Here is a 23,152-nt window from a genome sequence, read left to right as displayed (position 1 = left end):
CTTCTAGCGATTGATGAATGTAAGTGGCAACGCCACAGCAGTGTGTCGAATAGGATGAACCGTATCTATGCACACCCCATCCCGCTAGATTGGGAAGTTTATTCTCGGTGCCAGGTGTGTCTCCTGTAGGCATAGTAGGTTCACCTTGTGCTTTCTTGCATAGTTTGAGATCAGCCACACTTTCTTCCCATTAGTAAAAAACTATATGTTCCATGTCAAGTTCATGTTGTGTCTTAGAGTTGCATCAGGGGTACCCATGGTGTGAGTTAGATAGCTGTACCCTGAGCCACGTAGGGATGTATTTAAGCGGGGTGTGACTTTCTGCTCCATCAAAATGCTAACTATAATCATATACTTCATAGGTCGTCACAACTCCCCCCCACCCCCCGGTCCCCTACCTGCGCAAAGAACAAGATCAACTTGCAAACAAAAGCCGGATTCAATACCTCCCCGCCTCCCACACCAGAAACAGCAACTTACTGGCTTCTCTCTCTCAATCTAATCAGATTCGATCTTAGCAATGTTATATTTGAGTTCCGGAGAGGTGGAGCAGAGGTGGTCTGCTGTACCAGCTGTAAGCTGTGCAAGGATTTCTAAAGTGGCGTTTGAGAAGGGGTGTGACAAAGAACGCTGTGCTTCAGTCGTGCCTTCTAAAACCCCATTCTACCGTGGAACGGAGAGGTGGTCTGCTGAGGGTCGCTGTGGCACAAAATACTCAACACCACACAGAGGTACGTGTCAACACTAAGCTGCTGGAATTACAGTTGTCTCATATAGTTAAATCGCACCCATAAAAGCTTTACTGGACTCTTTGCAATATACTTTTGGATGCTTCAAAATGCCTGGCAAGACGGCAGTACGGTCCAAAGGGAACAAAATCAGGATAGATGAGCCATACAAAAAAGTAATACACACGTGCCACCAGTACGGAGTTCTCGGATACGCGACCCGCGTATACCCGGGAGGCAACTCGGGGTTTCATTTCAACTTACTTTGGAGCTGATAATATGCAGCCCAGGGATGTGTTACAAGCAGTGTGCCCTAACGACTGTCTGAATACTCCTCCCGACATAGCACACATTGGTTCCATTAACCAGTCCTTGACTGGAATTGACAACAATGACTCCCTGTTGGCACTTTGCTACTCAATACAGGGGTCAGCAAACAACTTGTGGGAGCAACACCCTGTGGCACAACAAGATGGCGACTATTCACCTGTGTCCCGGGCGATTATGCCCCCTTCGGATATCTGGGGCGGAAGGGGTGGGGGAGCAGCCACGGATGTCTTTGACACTTATCTGTTCCCAGCAGCAGCTGATTTGTCATTAGATGAGCTTAATGCAATGGACCATGTCTCTATTGAGAACTCTAGCGTCAGGAGCTCAGTGGAAAATCTCAATTAATTTGTTATGCATTTTGCCATGACGATTCTCTAAAAACTATGTGGGCGTATTCATGAGGACATCCCACAACAGGATGCTCTGATACAACACCTGGTGATACACTGTGAACAGTCCAAACTTGGCGTAAAGTCCAGTGCACACAAGAATTTGGAACTTGATCACTCTCAGAATTAAGTGGGGTGGTAGAAGAAGTACAGAGGCCGGTGGTGATAGATGGCATTTACCCTTGTCCAGGCCCCAGCTGGACTATTCACCCTGAGGAGACTTCTCCCCTGATATATCAAACCCACAAGGATCGGCGCAGATCCAAACGCGCTGCGGGGACTTCAGCTAATAATGCCCCTAACATTCAACCTAGCCTTGAAATCTGTAATAGTCCATTGAATTCAAAAACTGTGGGATGTGCCAACAGATCAAAAACAAAATCCAAGATAAAAAGGAAAAGAGAGTCACGATGTAACAGCAGGCAAAGTAGGTACTCTAAAGGGTTGGTGTAGTAGGTACTCTAAAGGGTTGGTGTGTAAAGGAGGTTCCAGTGGCTCCTACGGTGGTACTGCCTTGCCCCACAATGGGAATCTACCCCATTCACAAGCACTCAACACTTCTCATGATGACCTGGGTGGACATACCCCTGGAGACGTTGCACCGACTGTGGCACCTGTCGTTAATTCAACAGACCTATGTCAACCTCTGGCTGAGCAGAAGTCAAAAGCACTGGATCCGCTCATATTGAACATATCTTTGTCTAAACAAAGTCGTGACTACAAGCATCTCAATCGTGCAGCAGTGCTTAAACTTCTGGCGAAAAAACCCTCCTTGAGGATTCATAGCTCTACAAACTTTGATTTTATTGAACAATTAAAGGGGAAGGGTAGGCAAATAACTAAACTATATTGCTGCCTTGTGGACACCTCTTTAATGATATGCTCCTATGCTCCCACAAATTGACATTTGCATCCCTAAGGTACGAACTAGATGCCAGTGTGCCTTCAAAAATGCCACCCAGTTGTTGTGAGAAGTGTAACTAAGAGTGAAACATGGGCCTGGTCCCAGAAAGCGCTGTCTCAGTTCCCCGACCACACCTATGGACAAAGCCCAAGGATGGGAATGGCTAAAGTGTTTTCTCCAACAACAATGCGTGGCTGTGAAATGAAGATTAAAGGTGCTGTGTTGGAAAACTCAAGGCTTCAGGCACCTGTTTAGTGAGGAGGGGTTCTTCTCACTCTTAATGGAGCACGATTTTTGTATGTGCCAAGAGACATGGTTGACTGATGAAGAGTATATGGAAGGTTCTCCAGCATGGGGTCTGGCATGGATTCACATGCTCATGAATATTCCCCGTCGTCAGGCTGGGAATCCTCTGTAAAGAAAAAATCAGTTTCGTTTCTGAACTGTCTTTCTCCTAATAACCAATCATTGGTCTCTGGGTCATACTGCCCCCAGCCATTGACTGCCCTCTACCTAAGCCCCTGCTCTGGCAGCCATCTTCAGATTTTTACAGCACGTTCAAGTGTTGGGAGTCCTCGTGCTATAGCTCTCGAGCTTTTATTGCGTTTTGCGATTTTTCAAAGAGTTTAATCTCATTTTTTTGGCCAATCGAGCCTCAAGCTCCACTGTTACTACTTCCGATCAACGGGACCAGTTTTGGAATTTTCTACGCCCCTCAAGGGCGAAGTTTTCATCGAGTTTCACTTCTTGGAGGATTCCGGAAGATCTTTGAGGCCTACCCCGCGTGGACATGGCCCAGGACAAAGGAAACACGATGCCCGGTTCCAAGCTGCTCAGGAGCTGCCCTGGATGCGGATTGCAGAATGTCTTCAACTGCCTCTACTGCCTTCACGAAGACACAACGCACGTGGAATAGGACTGTGCGTTTTGCAAGAAAATGTCGGAACGGACTATGAAGGATCGGCGTATCCGCCTCACCAACTGGCTGGAAGGGAAGAGCCCAGCGGCAGGTGAGAAGTAGTAGTCAGAGCGGTCTTCTAAGAACTTTGAGGGCCCTCTGGCGACGGGGACCCAACAAAAGGCAAAGCACCGCAAGTCCGCGGGCACCGGGAGCGCCAATCGGTCATGCTCCTCGGTTGCCAGGCAGGGCGCACTTTCACCGATGCCATCAACTACGAGCCAACGCACTGGCTCGGGGAAGAGGAAATCGGAGAACCCATGTAAGCTTCGGGAGAAGTCCCGGTTGATCCAGACGGAGACAGCCGAGGGGGAGCAAACGTTGCGCCTGTCGCAGCCGGTACCTGGGCCACAGGACAACTCGGGAGCAATCTTGATGATGATCCAGGCCTTGTGTACGGAGATAAGGACAAGGTTGCCCTTAACCCCAACCGACGATCCAGCGGAGCCTGGACCATCGGGAAGCCCTCCAAGCAAGCAGAGGAGAATTCACCCACCCCTGCCCTTCCAGCCTTCCCGGCCTGTGCAGCCCTCATCTCCTTCCCCTGATCCGAGGGATGACACAGGAAGAGACAGCCACGACTGGGAGGGATGACGACGGTGGTGACGACTGGATGGGCCTTCCATCACCACCTCCTCGGGCCTCCCCGCCCGACGAAATTGGCTCCTTCCACGCCATGATCCCTAGGGCATCCAAGCTCTTCCAGCTCTACCCCGAGGAACAGAAGAAGGAAGGTTTCCTCTATCAACGGCGTGAGGCCAAGAGGAAGATGGTCCTCTCGGTTCCATTACTTGATGACATCTGGGACGAGAGGCTGTCGCTCCTGAAGAACCCGTCCACGACTCCTGCCAAGAGAGACCGGTACGAGAAGAAGTACCAGGTCCCGGATTCCGCCCCCATGTGCTTTAGGGCGCAGCCGACCCCAGATTCGGTCGTCTCCATGGCGGCCGAGAAGAAAGCGGCGGGGGCGACGGCTTCAACTTCGACCTCCCCACAGGACCGCGAGGGGGAGAAACTGGACGCCATGGGACGGCGGGTCATCTCGGCGGCAACGACGATTAAAGTGGCCAACGCCCTCACGATTGTGGCCCGCTATGACAGGGAGCTATGGTTTAAGATCGCTCCCCTGCTGGACTTCCTCCTGGATGACAAGAGGGCTGAGGCCCTGGAGATCCTACAGGAAGGCAAGGTGGCGTCGGACCACGCCATAACGGTAGCCATGAACATTGCTGCCACTGGTTTTCGCCAGATGGGCAGGGGTGTTTGCCTTCGCCGGCGTGGTTGGCTCAAGGCAACCGATTTCCACCAAGACGTGCAGACCAGAGTTCTGGACATAGCTTTCGACGGGAACAACCTGTTTGGCAAGACAGTGGACGAGTCACTGCAGGCCATCAAGGCCGACACGGAGACGGCTCGGGCCTTGGGAGTGTTGCAGCAACGATGGCCGCCCTTTCGGAACTCCGGAGGCAAGCAAGGTGCCTCCAAAGGCTTCGGCGGCGGCTCCTCGACGTACCGCCAGGCGGCCCACTCCTCGTCGCAGGAGGCCTACAGAGGACGCGGTAAGTCAGGAGGATCTCGTCGTCGCCAAGGCGGCAAGGCAGATGCCAAGCAGGCCTGAACCGGCCGTAGCGTTGGGACCCCACCTGAGCACCCCGGTGGGACACCGGCTGGCGAAGTTAAGCGGCGTGTGGGAGTCCATCTCCACCGACCGATGGGTGCTGGATGCCCTGGCCCGCGGGCACACTCTCGAGTTTCTAAAGAAGTGCCCCCGCATTCCACCCGTGGCCAGGAAGGAAAACCACGTACCTCAACTGCTGCTGGAAGTAAGGGCGATGCTGAAGAAACGAGCCATCAAGCTCATCCCAAAGAGGCTGCGGGGCTCCGGAGTGTACTCACAATACTTTCGCGTAAGAAAAAAGATCGGCGGCTGGCGACCCATCCTGGACCATCGTCGTTTAAACAAGTACATCAAGTCCCAGAAGTTCCCGATGGTCACCCTCCAGCACATGCTGGGACAGCTGGAGGAAGGTGACTTCCTATCGTCGCCGGACTTGGAGGATGCCTACTTTCACATCCCCATTCTAAAACGACATCGTAAGTTCCTTAGATTCGTAGTCCAAGGGCACACTACCAGTTCAAGGCCCTTCCCTTCGGATTGAAGTCGGCACCGAGGGTATTCACCAAGTGCCTAGCACCTGTGGCGGCGCGGCTGCGCCTGCAGGCGATCCACGTCTACCCCTACCTGGACGACTGGCTCATCCGAGCAAAGACGAGAGAACTCGCGGTCGGGCACACAGCAAAGACCGTCCAGCTGCTCACGGATCTGGGATTTTCGATCAACTTCACAAAATCCCACTTGGTACCGTCGCAAGTCGACCTGTTCTTGGGAGCCAGGCTCGACACAGGGGCGCGATTGGCCTCTCCCTTGGAGGAAAGGACGAAGGCCATCCTGGGCAAGGAACAACAGCTGTTGTTCATTGACGTGGCCAGGGTGAGGTCCATCAAGACACTTCTTGGAATGATGTCCTTGTGCATCTACCTCGTGTGCCCGTGCAGGCTGTGGATGCATCCACTGCAAGAGTTCCTTGACGCCCGTTGAATGCAGGCGGCGGGCATCTTCGAAGACAGGATCCCGCTCAACGAGACCTTCCGCCAAGCAATCCGGTGGTGGGGCACCTGCGCGCATCTGGCGTTGGGTATGGACTTCCAGACCCCGGCACCTCAGGAGACGGTGACGACGGACACCTCCCTGGAGGGATGGGGAGAGCACACTGACAGTGGGAACTGCATCAGGATCAAGTGGATCTGCTATTCCAACGATGGGGCAATCCCCATATCGACCTATTCGCGACGGCGACGAACACCAAGTGCCGGAGGTTCGGCAGCAGGTTTCCCCAGCCGGGGAGCATGGCCGACGCCTTCTCATTCCCCTGGGACGGCCTGTTCCTGTATGCATTACCTCCGTTGCCGTTGCTGCTGCGACTCATCAACCAACTCAGACGGTCCCGGTGCAGAATGATCCTCGTCGCACCGGCATGGCCGAGACAGATCTGGTACCCGGACCTTCTGGACATGTCGGCGTTCCCCCCACCCCCCCTCCCCACTCTGTCAAACTGCCGATGGACGCGGATCTCCTCGCCAGGGAAGGAGGTGCCATCCTCCACCACGACCCGGGGTCGCTGAACTTGCAGGCCTGGCTCCTGCAGCACTAGAGTTTGGAGGGTACGATATCCCAGCAGACTGCAAGGAGGTGCTTGCAAAGGCCAATGCGTCCTCAACTCTCAAGTGCTATGGACACAAATGGAAGAGGTTTTCTGTCTGGTGCCGGGCACAGAAGATTAACCCCCTGCAGATTACTGCCCCTCAAGTGCTGCCGTACTTGCTATCGCTGGCCAAGGCGGGGCTGGCTCATGCCTCCATCAAGATCCATCTGGTGGCTATCTCCCGCTACACCAGAACTCCGGGGCGCTCATCCCTGTGGTCCCATCACCTGGTGAAGGAGGTCAGGAGTTCATGAAGGGACTGTTCCGATCGTTCCCGCCGGTGAAGGCTCCGGCCCCGGCATGGGAGCTCAACGTGATGCTGACCAGGCTCATGGGGCCGCCATTCGAGCCTCTGCATTCGGCACTGTTGAAGTTCCTGTCGTGGAAAAGAGCGTTTCTTGTGGCCATCACCTCCGCACGATGAGTGGGAGAGATCCAGGCCCTCTCCCGCAAGCCTCCATACCTGACTTTCCACGAGACGAGGGTGGTGCCGAGGATGAACCCCTCCTTCATGCCCAAGGTGCCGTCAGACTTCCATCTCAACGACCCCTTGGTGTTACCTGTTTTCTTCCTGTCGCCTTCGTCGCCGGCCGAGAGGACTTTGCACTCGCTGGATGTAGCTAGAGCGCTGAAGTTCTACGAGGACCGCACGAAGAGTTTTTGGAAGACATCACAGCTTTTTGTGAACTTTGGACCTGTGAACCAAGGGAAGGCCCTCTCGAAGGCTTCCATTTCCAGATGGCTCTCCGGCTGCATCATGCACTGTCATCGGTTTGCAAACCGACCGTTGCCCGGCCGTCCCAGAGCCCATTCGACCAGAGCGATCGCTGCTACCAAAGCGTTCCTGTCTGGTGTGCCCCTGCTGGACATCTGCAGGGCTGTTACGTGGAGGTCGACGCACACCTTCACGAGATTCTACTGCGTCGACCGGGATTCCAGGGAGGAGTCCAGAGTCGGCCAGGCAGTGCTGCGCAACCTGTTCTCCTGAAGGTGGGCCTGGTGAAGGGGCAAGAGATGCTTAATGTTGAGTTGATGTAATTGCTTAATGTTGAGCCTTGCCACCTCCCATGGTTGTGCATGTTTGTACTGCTATGTATTCTTGTCTTCATGAGCATGTGAATCTATGCCAGACCCCATGCTGGAGAAGGAACAAGTTACTTACCTGTAACTGTTGTTCTCCAGCATTAGTGTCAGGAAACACGTCTCGCACCACGATTATAGATAAAGTTCACACTAACCCATTCGATGCCCAAGTTCGCGACGCTAAGCGTGTCGTGCATAGTGAATTATGTTAGCTAAGAATGAGGGCTTGCTCTGCCCTGAAATTTGTTCGCTAGATGAGTGATCAAGAACAGCTATCGTGGGTGGGCACGTGATCGGAAGAACTCTGTTTTAAACACGCATTGGCAGTAGCTGATAGGTTCCCTGAACAGTAGAAATTCCAGAAACATCTGGCAGCTGCTAACTGCAGCCAAGGGCCCCAGAGAGCAGCGTATTCGAAACCCCATCAGTGACTCTGCTTGGCTGGAACATATTGGTGAGAATCAGAAGTCTGTTTCGTCATCCTCGACTGCTGGTAACCCAAGGAATGGGGAACGTTGGCCAATTGATGCACCATTGAACACCTTGTTGTTGGCCATCAACACCCTTACATCTTCTAGGGCACCGGGGCCCAACAGACTAGCCAATGTGGGAACTTGAGATCTCCATTACCCCGGTGGTTACCACCTGCACTGACAGAGACTAGTGTACCACAATTCAAGATGCCCTCTCCTCTAAAATTGAGACACTACTGACCAAAATCATTACCAAAGCATCGCTGCTCGCCAGCAAGCCCCAGGTGCTCAACCTAGATCCAAGTCTAGCAATTCCTAGAAACCAACTTCCTACTTGGAAAAAGGCAATCTGGCTTTTGCCCCGAGCACAGTACAGAAACTGCCTTACTAGACTTAAAGGTCCAAATGGATTCTATTTGAGATTCGGGACACTTAGCAATCCTGCTCCTTCTCGACCTATCATCCGCTTTCGACCTGGTGGATCACAATATCCTATGTGAACACCTCAACCAACACTTCCACTCTCACCGGAAGCCACCATGTGAATAAAATCCTTCCTAAGTGGTAGGACCACGCAAGTGTACATAGGAGATGCAGCAGCGGATGCCATTTAGCCCCACAGGTTGTGTCTCAAGGGTCATATCTCTCACCCACCCTCTACAATACCTATACTAAACCCTTGTTTAATCTCCTTGATTCTAATGGAATCATCTATTCCAATTATGCTGATGACACCCATATTATTGTCTCACTCTCTGGGGACTATGACATTGACACAGTCCAAATCAATGTGCGTGGTCTTTAGCACTATTGAAAACTGGATGGCTACCCACAACCTATGCTCGAATGATGGCAAAACGAGCTCCTTATCATTGGTCCACCACCTCTGATCAAACACCTTGACCCTGCGTACTTGTCCTTTAGCATAGACGGGATGCTCATCCCTGTCTCTAAGCATACAACAACTTTGGGGGTATACCTCGAAGCTGACCTCACCATGACCAGACAAATTAACGCCCTTGTGTCCTCCCCTGCTTATACTGCCAGGCTCATTTCACTGAGACTGCAGTTCCTCTCCCTGAGCAAATCTATCACATTCGCCAGAGCCCTTATCATATCCAAACTTGACTATTGCAATGTCATGGGCTCCTCCAATGTCAACTTGACTAACTTCTCCAGAATAAGGCACTGTCTGATGAAGTATGCAATGAGCAAACCATCCCATCCACATGGAGACAGTCTGTGCTTGTCCCAGTGTACAAGAGGGGCAATAGGAGTATGTCAGAAAATTACAGAATGCTCTCTGTGTTGGCGTGACTGACAAATTATTTTCGGGCCTGTTACTAAAGGAGCTGCAGAATTGGTTAAATCTGAGAACATCTTGGATGGTCTGCAGACGGGCTTTCGGCCGTTCTCCTCCACTGTGCATAATATTTGTATGCTTGATTGGTTGATGTTAGAAGCCTCTCGGAGGGATGCTCCGGTGTTGCATGTGTAATATGTGGCATTTATACACTTCAGCTCTGCCTTCGACTAAGTTAACAGATATACTCTGGAACAAGTTGAAGTTGTTTGGCTGCACAGGTTGGATTCTGATCTTGCTGAGGAAGTTGCACAAGGAGACGAGTTCTAGAGTACGCCTTGATAATGTGGGGGGGGTGACTGCACCGGTGCTACTCAGCAGGGGAGTCGGGCAACGATGTGTCCTGGCTCCTCTGCTGTTTAACCTCTATGTTGTGGACCTGCTGAACAAAATGTTGAAAAGCTCTAACTGCCCACCAACAATAGTAGGGATTAAGATCGCTGGAAGGTTATACTCTGACGATCTTGTATTCTTTGATCAAACCCTGTCCGGATGCAGAGCTATGCTGGAGGAACTGGCAGAGTATGCCAGGGAGAATGATCTTGTGGTAAACATTGCCACAACTAAAATAATGCTGGTGATAGAAAAGAAAATCAACAGGGCGGAAGTTACCAGCCCGGGGTATATGGAGTATGTAGAGCACTACCCTTATCATGGGTTGGAGTGGAGTGCAGATAGTAGCTACCCTCACATTACCTCTTCTAAAAAGTGGAAGGCGGCTTTAATGACCCATTTGTTAGCCGATTTGCACATCAAACAGCAGGTTATTCCCTTAAAGGGGTCCTAATACTCTATAAACAGTGTTTCTGCCCAGCAATTCTATATCGCCTAGAGGCATTGACTATGAAAGACCTAAGAGGGTGCGTTTTGGAGGAAACCTCTGAAACTTAGACCTTCTGTTCCCATGGAAACCCTGGGCCTGAAGTTGGGTCTAATATCATTGACTTCCCAAGTGGAAAGGAAAGGGGTTGAATTATATCTTAAGGCCAAAACTTTGCCTCTTTGTCTGATACTACAAATACCGGGTGCCAATTGTGGACAAAGTAAGCAGGCTAAAAACAACACCTACGAAAACCTGGTAATCAATACCTTCTTAACTACTAACTGGTACCCAAATTGGGAAAAGAGTGGGGTTGCTCGACTTTGAAATCTCTATCTAAAATCAAATCTGGGCAATCACTAAAACGTCTAAAATGTATATTGGGGATTTCTTACAAGTATAAGAAGCCTCTACAGGACATAATATTAACTCCTAGACCAGAAATGCGTTGAATGATGCTATGTTTACGCATTAACCAGTTATCAGTTGTGGGGCTCAGATGAACCTAGCAGTGGCTCAGCGAGTGTGTCGCATATGCAGGTGTAATGGTATGATTGCAACAACTAAACATCTTTTAACTTTTTAGGGTTTGGAATGTGATTGCTAAGCGCCTTTCTATCATGTTAAATCATACTGACGTCAGAACTTTTGATGTTGAGACTTAAGTGGCACCTGCTATAGATAATCATGTAAGTGATGTAACCTGAGCTCGTACGTACTGTCAACATGTTTGTGCACATGAATTTAGCTTATTTTAACTCCTTGCTAAGAGGTTTTGATGTATATATATTTTGCCAGTATGTATTTGAATCCTGACCATCCCCTCATAGGGCTACAATGAATGTTAATGTGTGTGTTTAGTTGTCTGGTCGAAGATTAGCTTGTATTGTTATATATTGTTTCCCTGCATGGGCACATGTTCGTCAAATTTTATTATCACGATATAATGTATTTCGTGTTCTGTAGTGTTATTAACATTTGTAAAAAGTAATTTCACTAACTGCAATAAACAAATAATAATTTGAGATCCATTTCTTGGAGCCTCAGCTCTTTCTTTCTTAGATTAAAAATGTCTGCAAGACTGGCCACCAGGGGGCGCACGGATGTACGTCCTCCCCGTGTGAGCACCGCCCCCATGGTCCCAAAATAGCGGCATGAGCCCCCGCTGACGGACCCCCCCCCCAATGCGAAAGTGCAAAATCTCATGGTCTGAGGAGACCCCCCGCCGCGGAGAAGAAACCCGACGAAAATCGGGCCCGTTTTCATCGAGAACGAGGTGTTTTCAGGAGCGCCCGCCCGCTGCATCACAGGAGACTCGAACGCGACCGCCTCTGTGACGGGCCTCTCTGCCGGCGACGGTTCGCGCCCCGGGCCTATGGAAAAGACCAGACGCGGGACCCCAGAAAGGTGACGCTCCCCAGGACCGGCATATGAGCACGGGGTAAGTGAGGACCCCCACAGCGAGACTCTGCGGCGCCAGGGCCCGTGCCCCGGCGGCGCCACGTGACACGCACACCTTCCTCGCTGCTGACGGTGCGTGTGGTGAGTTGTGCCCCGGGAACTGGACACGCTCTGGATAAAGCAGGGCGACGACCTCTGCAGTTGCTGCCTGCTGGACCCGGACCCCTATACTGGTGCTGCTGCCCCCGGCTCTACCGGGGGTAGCGAGGTGTTTCTACGCACCGGGCTGCGCCAGATCCCGGCGGTGAACCCTGAATCACGGCGCACGGCCCCAGGCCCTCCCTCCTTGCTGTAGAGGTGGGGACGACCCCCCTGGAGGCTGAGAAGGCCGCGAGACGCCGCATTCAGCGAAGGACACAACCCATAACACGGTCTGTATAAAAGACTGATCTCCACATGACCATTGCTTATAACTGCTGACTGCCCTGGCATACGCTCCCTGCGCCAAATGCCATACTGAAGGGACAAGGGTAACCCGCTAGCCCAGCACTACATACGGGGCAACCCCCGCCTAGGCACGCTTCTGGACCATGTAAACCCTGCGTTGGGGACACCAAACACTGCCCAAACGTCGCGCTCTACGTGCAGCGGATTCCCAGTAATCTGGCAGGGAAGGCCTCAGCAGAGGTCGCCCAGAATGCACAGGTGACCCCAATCCTGGGTGAGCATAGCAGTAATACCCTACCCCGTGACCCCCCGCTGACCTGACCCGAGGAATTGGCCCACATCACACGAAGTGCTGAGAACAAACGACAACACTGAGCCTGCCACCCGTGCATCCTCCCAGAGGGTAGGGCCCCCTATCCAGGGGCGTGTGCCTCCTCTAACCCGGGACTCGGCGCATGGACCCGCGCCACAAACTGGCCAAATTTGCCTACGGACCATCCCCCGCACCCTCTTGGACCATAGACACCATGGCCACGGACCCATCGGAGGCAGGTGCTGCGGCCACCAAAGGAGACATTGCCACCCTATTGTCCGAAATAAAAAACATGAGTGCCAACCTTGGCGGCAAAATCGACAAAATCACCCAGAGAATGGACAGCTTCGAGGAACGATTGGAAAACGTGGAGAATAATCAGACTTCAATTGACACCCTTGAAACTCAGATGGATGTACGAATCCGCAACATCGAGAAAAGGGAGGTCGAGGCAAGGCTTAAGATGGATGACCTGGAAAACAGGGAAAGGAGAAATAACCTTCGCTTTTTTGGCATTCCGGAACGCGATGGTGAAACTGAGAAAGACCTCAGAGACGCCATTCACGACATTATCAAAATACTAACAGCTGATGAAGACATTGATGAACCTAAGACTGAACGCATACACAGAGCTGGAGGACCGCCTGGCGGCCCACGCTCTGTACTGGCCAAATTCCACCGATATCAAGACAAAACCAGAATTCTTGAAAAAGCCAGGTCTGGTGGCCCGCTCACGATGGGAGGCGCGCAAATCACCATCTTTCAAGACTTATCTTCGCTGACGTTAGCCCTAAGACGCCTCTGCAGCCCCCTGACGAAATGGCTGAAAGACCAAAACATAAGGTACAGATGGGGATACCCTTTCTCGCTTACCTTCGAGCATGGCAGCAGGAGGTTGATCCTACGCTCCGAAGACGAAATCAAAGATTGTATCGCCGATCTCCTTGGAGCGAATCAGGGAAGCAAAGAGGGTGGCGACGGCGAGCGCCCGAGAATGCAGTGGGAACTCCAGGGCCCTAGGCGCAAGAGGGTAAAGGGATCAAGAAAATATAGGCGCCCCAACAACACTCCCGAGCAGGCCTGAGCCAAAGGACCCAGGCGAAATTTGAGCTGACCACAGCCATAGCCACAGTAAGCGGCGCTGTCTCCCGCGGAGATCGTTACATGGCGGACCCCGCCGAATGGATGCCGCCGCTGGCGGGGCATCCCTCCGGACCGAAAAGTGATGCGAACTCCCGCGGAGAGACCAGTAAACCACACGTAATGTTGAAATTTTTCTCTTGCTTGTTGTCACTGTTGTTGAAACTGTAAAATGTTTGGGGGGGGGGGAAGGAGATGGGGGCTCACCCTTAAGTAGCGATGGGTAATCTGATTGGGTCCGTGGGACGACGGTTCCCACTGATGGTCCGCCAACAGACCATACGTTTCCACCTAGTCCGTTCCGGACGCCGTCAACGGCTGCCAACGCAGCACACCCTGTTCCTACGCTCAAACGAACGCCACCGACTATGGTGGGACACGAGAGAAGGGGAGAGAGGTAACGAACACTTGGGAAATGTACAAATAACACTGCACTCGCTTCAGGGTGTCGTATTTGCGGTGACACAGGGTACCCGCAGGCCTTTCCGGACTCTGGTGGCGAAGGATTCCAGACTACAAACCGCCAATGGCATCACATGAGAAGGTCAAGGGCGAGGGTCTTCTCAGAATTGGGTCAATCAATGTGAAGGGACTGAACTCTCCCACCAAGAGGTCACTGGTAAATAGAGAATTTCGAAGGTCTGGCATAGACATTCTCCTCATACAGGAGACGAAATTTGCGAGGGGTGAGGAGCGGACAGTTCTGGGGACTAGGGGAGGCACGGAATTTTGGGGCTCTGGCCCGCTCAGAAGGGGAGGGGTTGGAATCCTCATTAAGAAAGGAGTTGGGTTTGAGTTAGAGAAGTCCTGGTCAGATGTGAGCGGACGAGCCCTCTTGATTGTGGGGAAAATTGCAAGGATTCAGGTCACGATTGCCACAGTGTATTCGCCCAATACCGGACAGACTGCATTCCTCAGGAAAACGATTCCCAAAATAGTGTTGGAAACTGCAGGCCATCTCGTGATAGGGGGCGACTTCAACCAGTGGATGGACCCATCTGTAGACTGGAGACCAGGCAACCCCGACACGCGGAACCAGCACAGAGGGGCCCGCACTGAATTCGCAGCCCTGATGGAGTTATACGACCTACGTGATGTATGGAGAGCACAGCACCATGACGAAAAGGGCTTCACTTTCTACTCGAACCCTCATGGCACATTCACGCGCATAGACTATATATTCCTCTCGTCTGATCTTGCGAAGTCCACAAACCACTCCAATATAGTCCCGATTACGTGGACAGACCACGATATGGTGCTGGCTGACGTCGATTGGGCTGATCTGCCCGTCGCCGGAGGATCTTGGCGCTGCAACGAGTCCCTTTGGACTGATGTGGTTTTCAGAGGAGAAATGGAGACCGAGATTGAAGAATATTTCAGGACAAATGACAATGGAGAGGTCTCCAAACAAGTGATCTGGGAAGCTGGGAAGGCTACGTGGAGAGGCGTGCTAATACGCGAGGGCTCCTCTAAAAAGAGAGAGCGGAGGATTGTCGAAAACAAGCTACGCAGTGAAATACACCAGCTGGAGAGCGAATTGACAGATGTAACAGAGATAGACTCCACCAAACTGGACATGGCCCACCGCAAAAGAGAAGAACTACGACTGGTGGAACATGGCCAGGTGGTGCGGAAATTGCAATTTCTGAAACAGACATACTATGAAAAAGGTGACAAGGCCGATGCACTCTTAGCTGCCAGGCTCACAGAACGGAGAGAGGAACGCAAGGTTAAGGAGATATCAGAGCCCACTAGCCCCGCGACTCATCTACCCTGCTCAATACCCGAGCGTTTTGCCACCTTCTATGAAAATCTTTATACCTCCGAGCTGCTATCGGCTCATTCTGACATAGCGTCCTATCTGTCCCCAATTACCATCCCTACAGTAACGCAAACGGAAGACGACCTCCTTGATAGTCCCATAACTGAAAGCGAAACGAGAGATGCAATCAAACGACTTAAACTAGGGAAGTCGCCGGGCGAAGATGGCTACACGGCCGGTTTCTATAAGACCTCCGCCGAACAATTGTCACCCTTCCTCACGGAACTCTTTAACGAGATAGTGAGCTCTGAGACCGCCCCAGATTCCTTTAAGAAAGCCCTCATATCTGTCATCCCTAAAGAAGGTAGAGACCCCAAATTGTGTGGATCGTATCGCCCCATTTCCCTCCTCAATCTGGACGCGAAGATTTATGCCAGGGTATTGGCTGCCAGACTAGAAACTTTAATGCCCAAACTAGTCCATCCCGACCAGGTCGGATTCATTCTCGGCAGGCAGGGTGCCGACACCATGCGTAAGACTCTGCACCTTGTCCACGCCGGACACAGTCTTCCAGACGACCCGGCCCTCCTTTCGATTGACGCCGAGAAGGCTTTCGACAGGGTGGAATGGGACTTCCTGGGTGCAGTCCTCCAGAAAGTAGGAATAGGCCCCAAATTCTGTGATGGGATACGAGCACTATATGCCTCTCCCAAAGCGTCAATCTTCGTTAATGGAGAATACTCCAGGTGGTTCGAACTGCAAAGGGGGACCAGACAGGGATGCCCGCTCTCAGCGATCCTGTTCGCACTTTCCCTGGAGCCTCTGGCACAAAAGCTCAGAGACGACCCCCGAATAGAGGGGATACGGCTGGGAGAGACCGAATACAAAGCAGCGTTGTACGCTGATGACATCCTCCTACATCTAACCAGACCTATGACCTCAATCCCTCATGCCATAGCCCTAATAGAAGAATACGGTCGGTTCTCCGGATTCAAAGTGAATATGTCTAAGTCCATCCTCTTCCCCCTCCAAGGTGCCCCGGTTGAAAATGAGGCAAAGTTCCTCTCCCTTGGGCTTAAAATAGAACACGTGACATTACAATACCTAGGTATAAAGATTACTAGAACCCTAGATGACCTCTACGAGGCCAACTTCCCCCCACTTCTCCGAAGCTTTGAAAGAGATCTCGAGAAATGGAGTAAACTGACGATCTCATGGCTGGGGCGTATTAATGCCGTCAAGATGGTGTGCCTCCCTCGCTTTCTATACCCCTTCCAGATGTTACCGATCGTGATACCCAAACAATTCTTTGTCGAGGCCCGGAGGACCATGCTGCGGTTCATCTGGCAGGGGAGGAGACCGAGGGTCTCATATGACACGCTTACTCTCCCCACAGAAAAAGGAGAGGTGGGTCTTCCTGACTTAAGGAATTATTATAAAGCTACCCAGTTGCGCGTCCTAATCCCACACCTTAGGGAGCACAAACACCTGCAATGGGTCCAGATGGATAACCACTATATGTCCCCCGCCACAGTGGCAGAATGGCTTTGGTCCCCATACCAACGGGTGCAGAGGAAAATCAGACAACATCCCATATTGACTACTATATGGAGCATATGGCGCACTGGGAAAGAGATGCGAGAAGTCACCACCTGGCCATCCCCGCTCAGTCACCTATGGTCTCCCGGCATAAATGACCATATTCCGAACCTGGAGCGATTTCAATCATGGTACGAAGCGGGCCTTGAAAGGGTAGGACAACTTCAGAGAAAAGACTCGTTCATTACACTACCGGACCTGACAACGGCGCTGGGGATAGGTACCTTATCGACATTTCACTTTATCCAGCTAAAAGGGGTGTTGACAAAACCTGAATGGAGAGTAAAATTGAGAAGAGACCTCCCCGCCTTTGAGAAACTTCTGGACTCCAGATCAGAAATGAAAGGCCTCATATCCGTGATGTACCAAACACTTCTAGCAGCAGAAGGTGGCAACACGGAACCCCTCAAAGCCAGATGGGAAAAAGACTTAGGTGAAGAGATACTCCCCGACCATTGGCACCTGATGTGCAAAGCCGCACCCAAATCCTCCATTTCCAGCCAGTACAAACTCCATGCAATAAAGCTCCTAGATAGATGGCATTATGACCCACTCCGACTCTCTAAAATGTCCCAATCCATGAGCCCGAAATGCTGGAGGAGGTGTGGAGAAAATGCCAACTATTGGCACATGTGGTGGAGCTGTCCGCACATCAAAGTGTTCTGGACTGAGGTTTTGGGATGGATTAAGGAAATAGATGATATTCACAGGGAACTCGACCCACACCTGGTTTTGTTTGGCCTTGAAAGAGACGAGGAAGAGTGGCTCCGGGTGAAAGGCCTGGCCCCCCCAGCTGTTGTTGGCGGCAAGGGCCCTCATAGCGACCAAATGGAAGTCCCACCTGATCCCAGGGAAGGCCGAGTGGATCAAAATTGCTACAAACATTTATGTGATGGAAACGATCACCGCCTCCCTGCACAATAAATCTGCGAAATGTGAAACCCTATGGATGGACTTCAAGAACATGTATATCTCACCCCCTACTGCCTCCCAATCAAAGGAGCCGCAAAACCCGACCGAATGATGCCACGTCCAAAGGACAATACAAAATACAAAAGCGAGCCACCTAAGTCCGGCTGCCAATATCTAGCAATGCTTAGCCCTGTGCCAACCGCACGATACCGATACTAATGTTTGATGATTGTATCTGTGATGTACAACAAACCAAGTGGGGGGGGGAGGGTGGGAAGGAAGTACGGCAAACAGCCAACGAAACATACTCAGGTAACTGGGACTGTCGCACGTCAAAGAGACTCTTGACATATGGTTCTGATTTGCATCCCGTGCCCGACTTGCCCTCCTGAGAGGCGTACAACTGTGTTTAAGCAATGTTTGCATTTTTCTGTTATTTGTAAAACCAATAAATATAAAATTTAAAAAAAAAAGAAAAGTCTGCATTAGATGTTGTAATCGAGGATAGAGAAGCCCGCTCTTCATTCTTACTTGCGTAACCTGTGGCATACATAACAACATGACTATTAGTACTGCTAGTCTCTGTTCTAGAAACCTCTACACCACTAGCAACAGGTAAATACGATTTCCTAGCTTCTTGGTGATCTATTAGTTTCTGCACACTATTTATTTAGCTAGTCAACCTTGTGCATTGCAAGAGTAACATCAGTATATGTCTCCATACTGCAAAATAGGTTATGTAACTGTAGTGTATCTACACTTAGTGCCAAATACCTTATATTAGGAATTTGGGAGGCTTCCCTATAATGGTTAACAGGGAAATCGCTAAAAGGGTAGCCAAATTCAATCAATGTGAGGTAGCAGAGCAGCAAGGCTTACTCTCAGGAAGGGGGTGAGAGTGGTCTTGGGCTACAGTGAGTCCACACAGCGCAACACCAGTAATTTAAATTAGACAGGTACGTATGAACATACAATTGTCTACTAGGCCATTTGTTCACACACTAAGCAGATTTAATTTGAATATTATGACATCAACACTTTAATAACAGATATCTATAATAAACTTTAGTAGAGGTAGAATAGCATTTGATTTATTTACCGGTGAAACACTGGTAAAGAGTCAGATGCATAGAAATATAGAGCACTCTTCAGAATGATCACATAATCGCTCCCCTAACTCTTTTACAGCTCCAAAGTATACACTCTTCAGGTAGATTTATATAGAGAATTGCTGTTCCAATGGTTATGATTAATAAAGAGTCCTACACAGTTAAAGTTCTTATCAAGACTCAACTCCATTTCAACACATTAAGGTTCCACCACAAAGGGTCAGGTAAGAGTGAGTTAGGTTCAGGTCTTTACACCATTGTAACTCTGTAGGAGATGGGCGGGTAGAGGTGGAAGCGACAGGTATGTAGACTTACCTCCCTGCCTCAGAGTTCTCCGGATACCACTTGTGGAGGTTCCACATTTCTTTGCAAGCATGTTTGTCTTTTTTTTTTTCTCCTTTCGATAAGGTCATGTAGACAGGAGAGATACTTGGTTTGGCAGGATTTCGTTTCGGTTAGTCGTGGTACATAGGAATTGGTTCCAGGCAGTTTCCAGTAGAACACCCAAACGATGAAAAGTAAAGACTTTTGCATTGCAGACCTCAGGATACCTCAGTGACACGAAGTCTACAAGATTCAGTGAAGGTCACTCTGGTTAGGCAGCAACAGACAATCGTCCAGGGGCGGACTCAGGAGCAGATCCAGCAAAGCTACATTTGGTGCGAGATGAAAATGCAGGAGCAGGCGACTTGTGGCACAAGCTGAAGATCAATTAAGTTCCAAGGCTCTGCTTTGAATGGCAACAGCTGCAGGTAGGTAGCACATGAGAGAGATGGTTAGCCCACCTATTGGTCAAGGGACACTTCCAAAGGCTCAGCGGGCAAGGATCCTCGAGCACGGGTCGAGACTGGTTGTTCCTGCTGGTCCATGGGTCGAAGCACCAACAAAGGCCTTCTTGAGATCCGAGAAGAGCTTCAAAGGGAAAACACTGGAGTTAATGCTGGTCAGCTGCAGGGGTCGTCAACAGACTGCTCTTCTTAAATCTTGGCTCCAGCGATGATCTGATGAACAGTTGTAGGAGTCCTCCTTTTATACAAGATTAAGGCTGGGAGTGAGCCCAAGTCCATCAATGGTACGTATCTGCACCATTCAAACAGAAAGTGACTATCCAATCATGGTCACCCTATCTGCCAAGCAACAGACATTCTGGAACCAGATATGTGGATTGGGACTAAACAGTCTCAGCCCCCTTCTCTGGCAGACATACAAACAAGTACTATATTGAGCAGACCAAACACTTTCAAAAATCCCAAAAGTTGTTTGTTGCACTTGGGCCTGATGCTAATGGGAAAGGCATCTCTAAGACTTCAATTTTCAGGTGTTTTTCTGCCTGTATCTCACTCTGCCATCAATTTGCTAACTGCCCACTGACAGGTCAGCCCCAGTAACACTCTACAAGAGCAGTCTCGTCCATGGACACTCTTCTGACAGGAGTGCCGCTGGTGGAAATCTTCAGGGCAGCCAGTTGGAGGTCTCTGCACACCTTCACTAAGTTTTATTGTATCAAACGAAATCCTGCAGAGGAATCTAGGTTGGGTAAGCAGTCTTTTGTGCCCTATTCGCCTACTTTGAGCCATCTTCCTCCCCCAGTTGTTTGCATGTGACACATGTCCATGCTTGTTACTGCTTTGTAATCTATGCTTGACCAGGAATACATTACTCACCTCTAACTCCTGTTCTCCGGCATTGGTATCTTTCACAGATTCACTTGCAACACTCTCTCCTGCCCCTCAATTGCCTCATCTTTGCACTATTACTTGCGATATATGAATCTGAAGATGGCCTCCAGTGGCAGAGAGAAGGGAGTCGCTGCCTATTGCTTAGATTAGTAAATGATCAAAAACTACACCGAGAGAACACTAAAATGATTTCAGTTTCTGTTTTTTTATGAAACTGCTTAACGCTACCGAACATTCCCACCCTGACTATGGGGACTATTTTGACAGCATATTTAATCTATGAAAAATAACAATCCTGGAGAACAAGAGTTACAGTTAAATAACTTATTCCTCCCTCCTTTTTACCAGGCCGGTGCGATTTGTTTAACAATGCATATGTTGAACAATATTCTAACATGTGGACTAAATCAGAATATCTTAATTGATTTAGGAAAAATAAAAACCCTTGAACTGTCTCCCCGTTTCTGTGAATTATGAAGGCCATATGCGACATTGGGACATGTTTTCATACTGTCAATTGCCTCAATGCCTGCTGCATTTGCTCGTGGAAGTTTTATTCATTTCGCTTATTTCGGCTTTGTGCAAATACTTATGGGAATTTCTTTGATGCCACTTGTGTCCTCCGCATTACTCAGCCCAAAGATAACTAATCTATCCAATGCCCCTTGTAATGTCTTCTTCCACCCCACTGACCTTCGTACCCCGACCCCCTTTGTTTCTGTGTGTTATTCCTCCCTCAAGACACAAACATTCTTCTCATCCTTCACACAGCAGGTGTGGAAGTAGTGGGGAAGCCTAGAAACACAAGCACATAGATATATGCTGTATGTTTCGGATAGTGTTCAAATATTTCTCTGTAATAGTAAAATAATAGAAGTATAAATGCTAATAAAACAAGTATCATTTGTAACAGCTATTTTCCCCACTAGAGACAACGTTTTTATGCAGATGTGTGGAGGAGTGGTTGTTGATAATGGTGGTAGCAAATGTTTCATGAAAGGTCAGTCTGGTACCCTGCCAGTAAGTTTCTATGCTAATAGTTATACATCCTAGCAGAAGGATTCCAAATTGATCATTTGCAAAATATGCTTAGAAAGAAGCTGCATTACAAATGTCCCTTTTTCCTTTTTAGAAACTAACATTGGAAGTTGATTTCTCACATAGTTGATTGTTCTCGTAGGGTATGTAACACATTGGAATACTGAACTGTAAATAAACGGGTAAAAATAAAATGGAAAGTTATACTAATATCTGGTTGCTTTATTTGACAGCCGGAGGCGACTTAACTGTGTCATTGACTGATGGAAGTCTGGCCACACTTGAAGGTATCCAGTTACAGCTGGCAGCTAACCTGGTTGGACAGAATGTTCAAATTTCTGGAATTGATGCTTCCAGTATTAATAATATCACACTGCAGGTAAAATATCTCATAATTGATTATCTACAAAAACAAGTCATCTTTGCAGGACACTGCAGAGTTATTCTTTACTTGATCATTGTTTTTCTTTTCAGATTGATCCCAGTATTTTGCAACAAACACTACAAAATAGCAGCCTGCTATCGCACCAACTCACAGGTGATCCCAATGCATCCCAGCAAACCAGCGCACTGCAAATAGCAGAGAGTGCAATGCCAGCTAATATGGTTATACAGCCACTGACAGGCTTGTCATTGCATTCTGCAGGAGGGACATCTACTAATTTGATAATACGGTCGCTGACCGATAATAGCTCAATGTTAACATCCAATAATACTGGTAAGTGTTATTAATACAAACACCATGTCATTTATAGATTCCATTGTCTACCCAGTAAAAGCTGTGGCAACGTAATGTGCAAATACTGTTTAATGCATACTTGTAGCATCTCTTGATTCATTGTTTGATTTCTCTTTTTCTGGCTATTGAGGTACAGCATTTTCAAGGTATCAGTGTACACAACCATACAGCATATGAAACGTAGAAAGCATCTTCTTGCTTATGGATAATCATAGGCCTTAAAAGGAGGAACTGCACATTCACGCCAAAAAAAAAAAGCCTCCACCGACTATGTGTATCAGTGTATCACCCTTTTCACTGTTCATTGGGCTAACTGACAAAAATGTGCAATATACATCTGAGGAACATAACTGGTACACCACAGTATAAACCATCTCAGTGTAGAGGAGATGCTTGTTCTTCGATGATAATAAAAACATGCCCACCGTGGCTCATTAAAGCAGTTTGTACTTTTATAAATGATTCTCTAAAAGAAGGTAGTGTACCAGATGAGTTAAAAGCAACTATGGTCACCCCCATCCAAAAAAAAAAACGGGATTGGCTATGGACAATCCACTTAATTTCTGACCCATCTCCAATACGCCCTTTCTCCTCAAGATCTTGGATAGAGTGGCTTACCTGGATCTCCATCCCATTCTCCATCCGAATCAGTCAGGCTTTAGGAAGAAATACGGGACGGAAACCTCTCTTTTGGAGTTGAAA

General features: G+C 49.5%; 1 protein-coding gene across 6 annotated transcripts in view; it reads left to right on the top strand.

The window, feature by feature from the left end:
* ZNF236 (zinc finger protein 236) overlaps positions 1-23,152 on the top strand; it is a 2,444,547-nt gene that overhangs the window by 1,896,073 nt on the left and 525,322 nt on the right. For all 6 annotated transcript variants that reach the window (XM_069620724.1, XM_069620725.1, XM_069620723.1 and 3 more), the window contains 2 exons: positions 21,945-22,090; positions 22,186-22,429. In XM_069620724.1, the coding sequence (XP_069476825.1) occupies positions 21,945-22,090; positions 22,186-22,429 (390 nt within the window). The remainder of the gene's footprint in view (positions 1-21,944; positions 22,091-22,185; positions 22,430-23,152) is intronic.

This window comes from Ambystoma mexicanum, chromosome 5q, assembly GCF_040938575.1.
Source record: "Ambystoma mexicanum isolate Mex_15411 chromosome 5q, UKY_AmexF1_1, whole genome shotgun sequence".
Classification (NCBI taxonomy): domain Eukaryota; kingdom Metazoa; phylum Chordata; class Amphibia; order Caudata; family Ambystomatidae; genus Ambystoma; species Ambystoma mexicanum.
This window is presented reverse-complemented; position numbering and strand designations above follow the sequence as displayed.